Source organism: Amblyomma americanum, chromosome 7 (genome assembly GCF_052857255.1).
Source record: "Amblyomma americanum isolate KBUSLIRL-KWMA chromosome 7, ASM5285725v1, whole genome shotgun sequence".
Taxonomy (NCBI): domain Eukaryota; kingdom Metazoa; phylum Arthropoda; class Arachnida; order Ixodida; family Ixodidae; genus Amblyomma; species Amblyomma americanum.
This window is the reverse complement of record NC_135503.1, coordinates 76,766,545-76,780,150: the sequence shown is the minus strand read 5'-3', so window position 1 is coordinate 76,780,150 and position 13,606 is coordinate 76,766,545. Positions and strand designations below refer to the sequence as shown.

Genomic DNA, 13,606 nt, shown 5'->3' with positions numbered 1-13,606 from the left:
ATGGCGCAAGAGCGTGACATCAGACAGACAGGCTGATGGCCGCGAGTATGAGCCATTATGAGCATGAGCGAGTATGAGCATGGTCCCTCTTCTTTTGGCTTCTCGCCACCATGCCATCGCTTCCAGCCGCGTTTTTGCTCGCTCTAGCGGTGGTGCTCTCCATTGGCGGCCCCCCCTGATTCACCAAGAGGTGCTTTTTTTTATTTAGTCCACAGAACGTAGGAAGCCCCAGTTTTCATTGGCGAGACAGCAAAGGTGAAATTGAGGTCTTTTAAGATATTTTTTTTTCCTACAAAGTAATCTGGTTGTGCAGAATTGTCAATAGAGTTACCAAAGGGTAATCCTTCAGTCTAGTTTGACTTATTGTTTCTTTTTTAGTGCCCCTTTAATGTGACCTCATTCTCATGCAAAATTTGTAAGCCTCGGTGCCTTGCATTTCTTGGATGCAGCTACCGTTTTTACATGATTGTAGGTAGACCTATATTTAAAATTATGAAAATCCTAAGTGGGGTGGGTGGGGGCGGGGGTTGATTTACTTTAGAAGCCAAAGTATGTCACCATAAATAAAGGCGAGACAAACGAGGTATCAGGGATGCTTCAGCGTGGTTGCACTTTTGCTGCGGGGCTCTCCCTCCCTCTCCCCGCGTGTGGTGGCCGATTTTTTTGCTGTTGATAAGTGGCAAGCTGGCATCCCCCTAGGTGCATCGTCCCTCTTGTTTTGGCTTCTCGCCACCGTGCCATCGTTCGACTTATATTTGTTTTCCGGGTCAGATAAGCGTCCGCCTCTCGTTCATGGCTGCATTCAAGATGGATGTTATTCTTTGCACTGAAGAAATTAACAACTCCACGCCAGGCCCCAAGTTCGACGTCTCTGAACGGTTGATAGAGATGTGGCTTCTACAGGGAAGCAAAATTTTCAGCTGTTCCACGTGCTTTCATAGTGCAGATGTTTGCAAAGTGCAGGATTTCGCTGGACCATGACATTATAACGATCTGCTGTGGGACTTGCAGCAGCGATCACGATGTGTGGACGAGTAGTCCAGTGACATTTTCGGTTTCACGCCTGCATAGGGCAGCTGATAGCGGTTAATGATAAGCGGTGGCAGCCGGATAATGCTATTGCGTTCTACTGTTAAGGACGGAGCTTAAGTGACCTCCAAGTCATTTTTCTCATATGAGATATGGGTTGTGGACTTACGTTTGATTCGACTTACAATTGTGTAAAAGCAGTAAAAGATCGTTAATGCGAACTCTGTTAATTCGAACTGATGCCCAGGTCTTTTTCATAGCCCTGTGTATTTCAGTGGGGGAGAACTTCTGATAATTCTAACGACTCTGCATCCGCAGCGGTTACCGTATTTCCACAATTGTAAGTCGACCTTTTTTTTTTTAAATTTAAGGTTCCGAAGTGTGTGGGGGGGTTGGGGGCGACTTACAATCTAAACGAAACCTGCGAATGCTAATAAAAGCAAGAAAAACGGTTATCAGGGATGCTACTGCAAGGTTACAAGTTTTTGTTTGCTCTACGGCTCCAAGCGTAGCATTCAGGTATTCCACGGGCTTTTCGACAAGGATTCTTCATTTTTTACTTTTACTGCGCAAACCATTACCCATCGCAGTTGTTCAGGGGTTAGGGCGCTCGGCTACTGATCAGGGTACCCGGTTTACAACCTGGCCGCGGCGGCAGCGTTTCGATGGAGGCGAAACGCGAAGGCGGGTCCCCAGGTGGTCAGAATAATTCCGGAGCCCTCCACTACGGTACCTCTTGATTCCTTTCTTCTTTCAGTCTCTCCTTTATCCCTTCCCTTATGGCTGGGTTTCCGCGGAGATTTGAGACAGATACTGCGCCATTTCCTTTCCCCAAAAACCAATTTCATGTCATCTCACTCGCGGGAGTAAGGATAGTTAAGCAAGGGTCGAACAATCGCGGAGTCTGCGCCAGCACCCGGGAGTGTCGCTAGCTGATGGAAGAGCTGCTATTTCAGTTGGTTGTGTAATATGGCGGCATAACGGCGGCGGTTCTGGGGAATGCCGATGTTTGCTGGAAGAGCCAACGCCCCGACACTGATCACTTTTTGTTTGGTGGTGCTTGGAGTTGGTGCATTTGACTCGACTGCCGGCCATGTGCTTTGCCATGAACTCGACCTGTTCGAAAAGCATTCAGCGCTCAGTCAGTGCAAGGTTCAACAGGGAGGCCATCATTTGCTCCGAAGAAACGAACAACTGCGTGCCGGGCCGGAAGTTCGACGTTTCTGAACGGTTGGTGTGGGAGTGGCGGAAGTAGGGAGACAGAATTTTCGACTGCGACTCCAAGCGAAGAGGTTTCCGCGGGCCGAAGTCCGAACGCTTTCTGGAGCTGGAGGTCAAGCTTGCAGCATGTGTTACCGAAATAAGTAATCGGCAGCTTCTAGTGAGATTCGAAATGATCATGCAACAAAGCCGGTTCTTCGCTGCAGAAGCTGGGATATCCCGAACAGACTTCAAAGGTAGCAGGGTTTGGGCTCCGAAATTTATGAAGAGGGCTGGCTTCCGTCTTCGTCAGCGTACTAGTGTATGCCAGAAGCTGCTTGCTGCTTACGAGGAGAAAGTTCTCGCCTTCCATAGGCACTACCTCAAGCTACGCGACTCGCGGCGATACCTGCTCGGCCAAATCGGCAATGCGGACCGGTCTCCCGTTTACTTCGACATGACGAGCAAGACAACAGTGAGCATGAGGGGAGCTCGCGAAGTTAAGCTTTTCTCGACAGGAAATGAGAAACTTCGGTTCGCTGTTATGCTATCATGCTAGGCAGATGGCACAAAGCTCCGACCGTACATAGTCTTCAAAAGAAAAGCTATGCGAAAGGAAATGTTGTTGAAAGGTGTGATTGTGCGAATGAATGAAAAAGGCTTTCTGACGGACGACTTAGTTATTGATTGGTACCGTCACGTGTGGCTTTTGAGGCCAGAGGCATCCCTCATAGATTGTAATCCGAACTTCTTTGTGCTGGACTCATTTCGCGGCCACCTTACCGCGAAAGTGAAGGCAGAGCTCCGAAAAGAACATACAGATATGCTGGTGATTCCCGGTGGTCTGACTGGGCAGCCGCAGCCGCTAGACGTTGGCATTAACAAGCGATTCAAGGGCTTGCTCCGGCGTGAGTATAACGAGTGGCTGGTGGCGGAAGGGTGGGGATTTACGCCAACGGGGCGCGTGAATAGAGCCGCCCTGGTGGCTGTGTGCGGGCGGGTGATTTGCACTTGAGCGGCCGTACCACGCAATGTCTAGATGCGGTCATTTAGGAAGTGCGGGCTTTCCATGGAGGACGATGTGCTGTGGGACCGCAGCGGCGACGAAGACAGCAGTACTACTGAAGATGACTCATGTGAGGATGAATAGCCTATCTATGCAATAGATTTTCTTTTTTGAGTACGTCCACCGGAGTTTTTGTCTTCGGACATGCAATGGGTCGATTACATTCGCGTCAACATTTTTTTTCCCCGACATGCGATTTGGGGGGATCGACTTACATACGAGTCGACTTACAATCGTATAAATACAGTAATTTGAACGAAGAGTCCTTGGCTGACATTGCTCCTCGTTGGTAGAAGTCTGCCCATAGTGAGTACAACACACTACTGCAAATTTACTAGAGCTGTGAAGCAATGGAAAAGAGAAAAGGCAAGTGCACGAGACTGGTGGAACCCGTGCTCTGGTGCATGCCGTAGCAGGTTTTTGTTGCCTGAACACTCGCCCGCGCCGGCCACGGCACTGCTGATGCTTTGGCGCTAGCCGTTCAGGTTTTCTTTGTGCTGCGGTCGCTGAGCCGCGTTCGTGTGGCGTACACAACACAGTTCGGCAGCTGCAGGCTTTTATCTTTATGGTGCTGCGAGCTATATGGACAGCAGTGTGGAGGTGCAAACGCCATCCGGTTTCTAACGAATTGATGGTCGAGAAGGTCATGGTGTCTTTAGCACTGCCAAATTTGAAAATCCGAGGACTAGAAGGTTCAAGTACCTTCCATTGGATTACCGTATTTACGCGCATAATTTGTGCACTCTTTATTCAGAAATTAGGGCTCGAAGAAGGGGGGTGTGCAAATTACGCGGGAATTTTGCGAGCGCGACTTAAAAAACTCCACAAAGGTCATAACGTGCAATAACGTGCAATATATAGTGTATGTTGCTGCGTATACGTCAGCACCAGTGCCTGATCCCCACGCTGGCCGCCCCCCGAAAAAAAGTTCACTCTAAATGAAAAGCCGCGCACCCCCCCCACCCCCCTCCCCCCTTGCGGGATGGCATAAAGGTGCATGCATGAAGCTGAATAAAACGCTAAAACAGCGTCATCGCTTGCGGCCCTGCTAATTGTTCGGTAGTTCCAGATTCCGTAAGTTTGCTTTCGCAACTTCGTCCTGGATAGCAAGCGCGAATCAATTAATCAATTATCATACCACACAATTCTTTAACTGTGCCGCGTGAGCGTCGACCAAACTGCTTGTCGGCGCCTTATCACGGCACGGAGCTGCAAAGCCAGCGAGAATAGCCACATGCGCACAACTTTGCCGACACAATGATTGTCGTCTATGGGCAAACTTGTGCGCACGCGGTTATTCTCGCTGGCTTCGCCGCTCCGCGCCGTGATAAGGCGCTGACAAGCAGTTTGAAACTTGCCGTATAGTTGTGATATCCCATCGTAAGACACGACCGAACAACCAAACACAAGCCGTCAGAGCCACCAAGAAAAGCGCAGCCGGCAGTCGAGTCACATGCATCAGCCAAACAGCGGTGTTGGCTCTTCTACCAGCTGCTTATCCTCCCCAGAAACGCTGCTGGCCGTTCCGAGTGGCGATGCTGCTGGTGCCGCCGCGATTGTAACAGCGGCCTCTGACACCAACATGAACGCCCAGTGCACAAAAGATTAAAAAAGCCTTCCGAACAACACACGCGGAATAGCCGAATGCTACTGGGTAGAGCCATAGGGTTGAGCCCGCGTGCATGATGGTGGTCTAGCGCAGCGCGGTGCATAAAATATGCGAGTGAAAAATGATTTTCGTAAACCCGGGTGATAAGTTAAGGGTGCGCAAATTATGCGATGGTGCAAATTATGTGATGGTGCAAATTATGCTCGTAAATACGGTATCATGTGTGGTTATACTGATCTGACCCACTCTTCCACCTTGGTCCATCCAGTAATCCCCAACTAATCCACTTTAATCCACGCATTAATCCCTAACAATCCATATGAATTCATTTCAATAACCCCCACAAGCATGCATTAATTATTCCACCACTAATTCCTACTAATGCACATCAATCCACCCACTAATCCATGCCAATTCATTTTCTGGGGTGAGCCTACTTCGAAGATTTAGGAGGATGTTTGGAACATTTGGCAGTGGACAAACTTCCAAATGCTATCGCGTTCTCTTCTTTAAGAGAGGCTAAAGGCACCAAGTTTTTGATCTCTCGTTTTTCCGAGAAGGAATATTAAAGTCTGGGAGTATTTTTACGTCATTGAGAGTCTAAAAAGTTACAATTTGGAGCACTTGTCTGATTTGAATGACATTTTCAATATTGATTTATTAATATATTATAATACTATAGAGTGCGCTTGCGCAAACTTTTGTAATTTTCATACAGTTAGAAAAGGAGTTATAACTTTCGGAAGTGAACTCTCCTAACGAAGAAAAGCATAAAATACCAGATTTTTCTTATTATTTTCTAATACATGCCTAGAAAACATTCTTTTAGTATTATACTGCGAAATACACCACTTTGCAGCACGTAAATACAAAATTTATCCTCATGAAGGGCGTACTTTGGTCTTGTGTGATGGATGACATTTTTCAAAAGAAAGTAGCCCGAAGGGGCATAAAAAAAAACCCATAGTTGAATTACTCAGTTTGGCGCAGAACATGCACTAAAATAATGCGTTCGTTATCCACTATCAGAACGGTACTAGTTTCCCCAAATGGGTGGTTTAATGCTAAAATGCAAAATGTGAAAACCAAATGTTTATGGAGGCTTCAATTTTGTGTATATACATACATCTACACATTTCAAAAGTGAGCTGCCGTGGTGGCTGAGTGGTTATGGCGCTCGGCCGCTGGCCCGAAAGACGCGTGTTTGATCCCGGCCGTGGCGGTCGAATTTCGATGGAGGCGAAATTCTGGAAGCCCGTGTACTGTGCGACTTCAGTGCGCTTGAAAGAACCCCAGGTGGTCGAAATTTCCGGAGACCTTCACTATGGCATCTCTCATTGCCCGAGTTGCTTTTGGACGTTAAACCCCTATCAACCGAGCCAACCAACATTCCAAAATTGCTTCAAAAGCAGTTCAGTGATAAGGAAGTGGTAAAGAGGGATTAAGAGTCTTCTCTTCTCGGCGCCTCTTCGTGTGGCGACACTCCTGTTGTGCTACCGTATTGTAGTTGTCTCAGCACCATTGTCCAGGATCTGTTTGGGCGTTTATAAGTGTTAAAGGGTGTGCACTGCTTCACATGGTGGTGGCGGCCATTTCTGAGTGTGGGGTGCGTGTGGACCCAGAGGTACCCTGCTAAGTTGTTGCTGATTAAGAGGGTCGAGGCTTTTGCTAGTGTTTCTTCACCGAAAGTGCTAGGGCTGTTTTAAGACTGATTTTCACTTTTCCATTTCTTCTTGCGTTATTCCTTTCCCTTTGAAGCCTAGCTATGGCGTTCACATACCGTAAAACCCGGAATATAGGTCGAACTTTTTTTCAAAAAACCATGGTGAAAAGTCGACCCCCGTCTTATATACCGGTCATTGGCGGAAAAAATACGGAAGTCTTGCAACAATGGGTGGCTGAAGTCAACAGCCTCCATCGCCATCAGCAGCAGTGGTGCCATTTTGCGTTTTAGTAGATGCAAAGCGGAAGCTAACGGCAATTTACCGTCGCCTTCAAGAAAAACACGATTGAGTACGAGGAAGCTCACGGGAACCTGTCGGTACAGCGCGAATTTGGAGTATCCGAAAAGAGCATTCAGTACTGGCGGAGGCAGAAGCAGCGTATTACAACTTGCAGCAACCAGAAGAAAACATTTCGTGGGCAGACCGTAGTGTATCGAGAATAGGAAGGAAACGTTGCGCTGCGAGCAAGATCACTGCCTGTGACTGCCGAATGCATCCTCGTGAAAGCGGCAGAGATCGCGCGTGCCTCTAGACTCACGAGGGCGCAATTCAAAGGCTCGCCATCCTGGTTGCGGCGATTCATGAAGAGGAGGGCTTTGCTCTACGGCGCCATACTTGCCTGTGTCAGAAACAAACACGCGGGCCGATTGGTGCGCGATATTGTTAAAAAATTTGCCGGGTGTATATACAAGCAGCATTTAAATGAAATTAAATACTGTCACCATTGTCCAACATCTCGAGTCGCATTTGTTTCAAAGTAAGGATGTCTTTCGGTACTTTTCCCATTGAAAAAAGATCTTTTTCATTTTTAGAATTGGTTAGTTAGGGGGTCGACCTATATTCCGGTCCGACCTATAGTCCGGTTTTTACGGTACCTTCCAAGCCTTTGGAGCCTCAGTCTTTCAGGTTTCACCGTGGACACTTTCTGACCACGAAAACTGTGACGCCTTTGCAGAGAACTTGTGCACTGAGTGCTAGCTTTCTAAAACGGCAAACACTGCTGCAGTTGCCGCGGACTGCGTTTGTTGCAACAAAGCTCCCACCGCCGTTAAATCAAGCCCAAACACTTGTTTCTGCTTTGGAACAGTTACGAATCGACATTTAAAGTCAAGTTTTCGAATATTTCTTTTTCCACTGCAGTTACATTTGCAATGTTTAGTATGCAGTTTCATTAGAGGTAATGAAACAAAAAGGGCAGGTTAGCTGCTGTCATGCAGCTAGTGCCTCTGCATTTGGGTTCCTAACCAATTGGCACAGACTGAATTTTTAAGTGGCTGTCAAACATTCAACGATGGTGATGCAGTTAGTTAGCTGTAGAGTGTCCCATGTACAGTGACAGATATAAAAAAAGAGTTACTCCACCAACACTGCCTCAGTATTCGATATAAGATCGGTAGCTACGGGAGCTTCAAGTGTTTGCATCGGTGTGCTCAGCAAATGTGAAAAAAACCAAATCCAAACATCCGTGGATGTTTCTTTTCCGGAAACATCCCTTCTAAGACGCAAGCAGCGCCACTTACCTCTTGGATTTTGCACTACTGTTGCGATATACAGCCATCTTCGCTATTGCCGGTATATTTCCTCGTTGTATTGGTTAATTTTACATACGTGTGCATCACAACACAAATCGTTTGACACCATCCGGGACACCCTGCGACAAATGGTTCGGTCGTAATGGCCGTCTGAAGGTCGTCGGAATGCACATTTGAGGGCGGAAAGGTTGCAGTTGTGAATCTCGCACGTATTATGGGTTTCATCTCAACTAGTAATTTTATCCTCGGGAACATGCCAAGCCATTTGACACCACTTCAAACAGGTGTCCCCCAAGTTTTATGCAAATGGCGTTCCCGTTGGGGGAGGGGTTGTTCCCAATTCAAAGGCCGCTATACTGGCACGTATACAACTGATCAAAAGTATAGGTAATAGTTGAGGCGCTATGTGCGCAGTGTTATGTGATGTAGTGTGGTCATGTGGAGACTGTTAATTGGACCTTCATTGCAGACAGATGTGTTGTTGACAAACGTAAGTAGCAAGAGGTAACGCTCTTCAGAAAAAAAATTGTCTTCTTACGCACATTCGTGAAGAAAATGCCATATGGCCCAGCAAATTCTGGAAGTAGGCCCACCCCAGAAAACGGATTAAGGTGGATTAGTGGGTGTGTTAAAGTAGGTTAGTGGATGGATTAAGGTTAACATTGGGTTTGATTAGTAAAATCTTATATGATAAATCCAATGGAAGGTACTAGTAAAAGCTCGTTAATTCGAACTTCACGGGACCGGGAAAAAAGTTCGAATTATCCGATGTTCGAATTATCGAATGGCCTCGAAAAAACTGATAAGAACCATTTGCATTACGGCATATGTACCCTATTTACTCGGTAACGAACCCAGTCGCATAAGGAACCCAGCCACACCCGATTTTTGCCTAAAAATGTGAACGAAAAAAAAGTGTCAGTCGTTAATGCCTCTCTTCGTTTCCCACCCTCACGGTCCACAACGCGTTTCTTGGCAGTGCGCCAAAAAGCTGTGCAGCGTCCTTTTGACGTTAGCTCTATCATAGGGGGGGGGAGCGAACTTGGCAGAGTGCCAGCGCTTGTCCGGTTGGGCAAGCCTCGTTTTCGCTATGTTCGCCTTATCGTGCCATGGGCAATTGGGGCGGACGCCGTCTGCTGCCACTCAATCATTGGAACGCGCAATAGCAGCAAGCGCCTTTTGCGATGCCAAAAGCCGACGTCGTGATCGCGGCTGACCGCGTGGTTCCGCTGGCGACTGATGGGTGGAAGGATGGACGACACTCGCAAAGGAAAAAAAAGTTTTTCGCACGTAATTTGTAGCGCCCGTCTGAAGTCGTAGCCTTTCATGGGCATTGGCTGGCGCCGCGCCAACAGTACTTATCCGTATTTCCGAATTAACAGGGCTCGAATTAACGAGTAATTACCGTATTTACTCGCGTAATGGATCCACTTTTTTCCCAGAAAAGTTGACATCAGTTTGCGGGGTGGGTTCATTACACGGGAAAAAAAGTTTACAACAGATTTTTTTTGAAGGGTAGAGATTTCATATATCTCCATCCATCCTTCCGTCATCAACAAACGCATGCGGTCAGACGTGTTCGTGCCGCTAGTGTTTAGCATCGTTCAGTTTGACAAGATCCGGCAATTTTGTGCTAGCCGGCGGCGAGATAACGCTAACGTGCTGAACACCGGCCCTGAAGGTGAGGCGCGCGTTTCTTACTGCGAGGTTAAAAACAGGACAGTGACGAGTGTGCAATGCGAATATTTAAGCTTTATCTTAGAGCGCACAACGTCTTGGCGCTCTGCCGAGTCCACCGACCGCGTCGCGCCCCCCACCCCTCTGCAGGAGCTCTCCTCAAATTATAGAAAAAAACAAATGATGTTATCGGCGGCGGCACAGCTTTGCGCGCTGGCAAGATCCGCGCTCGGTTCATTAAGCGAGTAAATACGATAGTTTCGAGTTTTGGAGGCTGCATGGAAAGAGGGTAGGCAGCTGCCACCGCGTTCGCCAACCCGTGCCCCCTCCCACACCACCGCCCGCCGCGCAGGTGACGCCGCCATTTAGGCTTTACCCACTCTTCCACCGTTTTACCTGGTTCCATCTTCTGTCCCCGTTTAGCACGTGCGCAGCCTCTAAGTACGTGCAGGCGATTTTTTTTTTTGGCCACGTGCTGTGTGCCAAGCCGCCGAGACGGGGCGGCGCATAGTTCGAATTATCCGTAGCGGAACCGACTCGCTTTTGAATTAACGGGCTTTTTTATACACAGATCTGTACGGAGCTTGGCCGGACCAAGTAGAGTAGTTCGAATTGTCCGAAAATTCGAATTATTGAGGTTCGAAACAACGAGCTTTCACTGCATTCTGGTCCTCAGATTTTCAAATTTGGCAGTGTTGATGATGTAGAGACCCTTTCGACCAAACGGACAATTTTGTTAGGGAGGAACCAGGGGTTTCTTGTAAGAAGACAGCCTAAATGCTATTGCATTAATTATGGGCACTGTACTCATCCTTAGTGGAGAAGCTCAGCTCTCCAGTGGGGCTGTACTTTGCTGACATGTGATATTAAGCTTTTGGAGAACAGGAAGAAGGCACATGCAACAGTGTGTTGAAAAGGAACAAACTTGACAAATATCCCCTCCCCCATTCCCCTTTCTCTCTTGGTGATTCAGGCGCAGCCTCTGAAGACCACTGTTATGACCACCGCAAAGGATACGGAGACACCCACATTAGAGACCGGAGAAAAGACTACGATGAATTTTCCCTCCATGAGCGTGCGTAAGGAAAACTTAAAAAACTCGTGGAACCCGCTGCGGCTGCCAGCTGAAATTATTCAAAAGCCGTGGCCCATCATCAATGAACTTATGTCGAGGAACGTGTTCAGATCTGAGCGCGCCACAGGCCAGGGAGAGTCGGCACCACTGACCCCTGCACGGGCGGGCGGATCTCGCCGGGAGCCCCAGCCACTGGAAACATTCAATGCATGGAAGCACTGAGCCCTAAGGTGAGGGCATTTTGAAGGAATATTTCTCTGGTGTAAAAAACTCGGAGATGAGCTATTTCGTGAAACTGTGATTGCTTTTCAACAGCTGGTGTCTCAGCTGTGCCCCAGGTCATTCGGGTTCATTATCATACAGCATGCATCTGGCATAGTCTAGTCATCTACTGTTTCCATGGGTTGCACTGCAAATCATGTGATGAATGTCATAACCTGCTTCATGTAATCTGTACTTCTAGCACACCATTGTCTTATTGTGCATGTTCTGTTTTGTTGTTTGAACTTGAAATCACGCATAGACCACTAGGGATAAATTAGTTTGACATCTTCATGAACTCTAAGAATTTCATAACTGACTTCAGCTGCATATTGATCGTGCTGTGTTGTGTCTAGCAATGCTACCGTCGCAGTCATCAGCCGAAGGACCTCATCAAGTGATCAATTGTCCCTCATGAGCTCTGGTCACCAGATAGCAGCTTCTTCAAAATATAATGATTTGTGATACTGTGTTATATATGTTATCTGTTCCACATATTGTGGAGAAATCGGTGCTAAGAATGTCCTGTGCACTGAACAAAATGTGCTATACACATCAGTGTCATTCTTGCACATAATGGTTTCATGCTTCGGGGCAGTGCCACGCAGAAGTATTTCTACAGGACTTGGTACACTGCTCAAGTTGTTATTGCAAGGCAGCCTATCTTTCAAAGTCTTGATAGTGCAGTGCTTGCCTCTTATTTTTTTTTTATTGGAATGGGTCAGGAATGGCTGTCCAAAAACAGTGCTATTGGGCCTATGTTCACAGTGCCTATGTTCACTAGTACCCAACAGGAAGCGTGCTGCAAAAAAAATGTGAAGGCCATTTCATTATGATTTAACATGCCCTTGTAGTTCGGGAATAAAAACTCTTTCACTCTAATTGCCTCCTGTCATTTCCAGTACTGTTACTGATTTGGATGAAAGAATCAAATGTAGTAGGACAACTTCATTAATTCGGAAGTCCGGATAATTCTGACTACCGGGGTTGTCGCGGTCAACACCCGTGTAAATAGTATATGGCTTTTGACGCTCCTTAATTAGGGACATTGGTTAGGTCGTGCGGGTTGAGTATGTTTTTGGTGCGGCCAGCGCCCATGCAAGTATATGGCTTTTAGCTGATGCTCATTAATTGGGGGCAGCGGTGAGGTAGCACTGGTTAATTTGGCTGGGCTCCCTGCAGGGACGTTAATGGGGGCAGCCGGACAGCAAGGGAACAGCGGCGCCTGGGTCTGGTGGCTCAGGCTATCGACGGCGGTTTGTGCAGATCTGGCAGCCAGGACGTCTGTGGCTGAGGCCCAAGCCTGTTAACTCGGGGAGCCAGCAGACATGTTGTTGCTACCATCACACAATGGCACACGGCCACTTAGGGGAATTGGCCAAGAATTCAGCAGATATAGTACATGTCCGTCGCTGACCGCGTTCTTCCTGTTGTTGTTGTTGCCTCCTATCGTGACATGGCACGTACCCACGAAGGGGGATTGGCCAGGATTCAGTTGGGAGACCCCATAGAACGGTAAACTGGCGCCAAGCTAATGATTGTGCCTTAGGTGAAATTTTAGTAATTAAAAAGAAAAGGAAAAACAAAATATCGGGAGAGAATATCTCAGGATTAACTATATGAAAATACCCAACCGCTCTTTTAAATGCGGAAATTTTGTAAACAACGAGAGGCGTTTCGCAGTCAGCAATGAAATAAACGCAACTCAATTATAGTCTAATTTCCTCAGTCATTCTATATGCAACAATACAACATTTTTCTTGGTGCGTCCCGTGCATCAAACGCTGCCCTGCACATGTCCGCTTTTACTGCTTTTGTGGTTTTGCTGTAAGCATTGTTTTGATCGGCCATCTTGGGAGCCACGTGCGGCGACTTCCCAGGTGTTGGTTCAGAGAGAGAAAAGTCGCATTCCGCAGCTTGCCAAATCGCTGCAACCGGTCAAGGAGACGGGTCGTTTTCTCCTTTCCGCCAAAACCGATTAATCCCAGGGGGTGATTCAGCTGCACCTGCCTTCTAGAAAACACACATGCATCCAGACGTGACCTTCAAAGAACGTGGCGACAAAGGTCTTCCCGGAAGCTGATAGCGGTGGACAGTTACCGCCATTGGTTTTTCTCCATCGTCAAACAGCGCACAAAGGAAAAAAAACAGGACACTTGGAAGGAAAGACGGGGACAAGAGCGCTCCGTGTCGTTCCAAGTGTCCTGGTTTTTTTTGTGTGCTGTTTGACGCAGGAAAAATGAAGTACCTACGGCCTAACGTTCTAACTTGCTGAACTGCCACTGGTCCTTGTTTGGCGATAAGCGTAGCAGGGGGCGGCAGAAGGTCAGGTGGGCGGAAGAGATTAGAAAGTTTGCGAAAATAGGGTGGCCACAAGAAAGCGGCGATGGCAAATGCCGCTCACATGAGGCCCTCCAGTCAATGGCGTCAACC

At 47.6% G+C, this 13,606-nt stretch overlaps 1 protein-coding gene across 4 annotated transcripts in view; it reads left to right on the top strand.

The window, feature by feature from the left end:
• Positions 1-13,606, top strand: part of LOC144099323 (uncharacterized) — a 49,362-nt gene that overhangs the window by 28,062 nt on the left and 7,694 nt on the right. For 2 of the 4 annotated variants that reach the window (XR_013307375.1, XM_077632539.1), the window contains exon 6: positions 10,811-11,142. The exons of the other annotated variants lie outside the window; for them this stretch is intronic. Coding sequence is in view for 1 of the 2 variants with exons in the window: in XM_077632539.1 (XP_077488665.1) it covers positions 10,811-11,134 (324 nt within the window). In the remaining variant the exon portion in view is untranslated. The remainder of the gene's footprint in view (positions 1-10,810; positions 11,143-13,606) is intronic. 4 annotated transcript variants of the gene reach the window in all.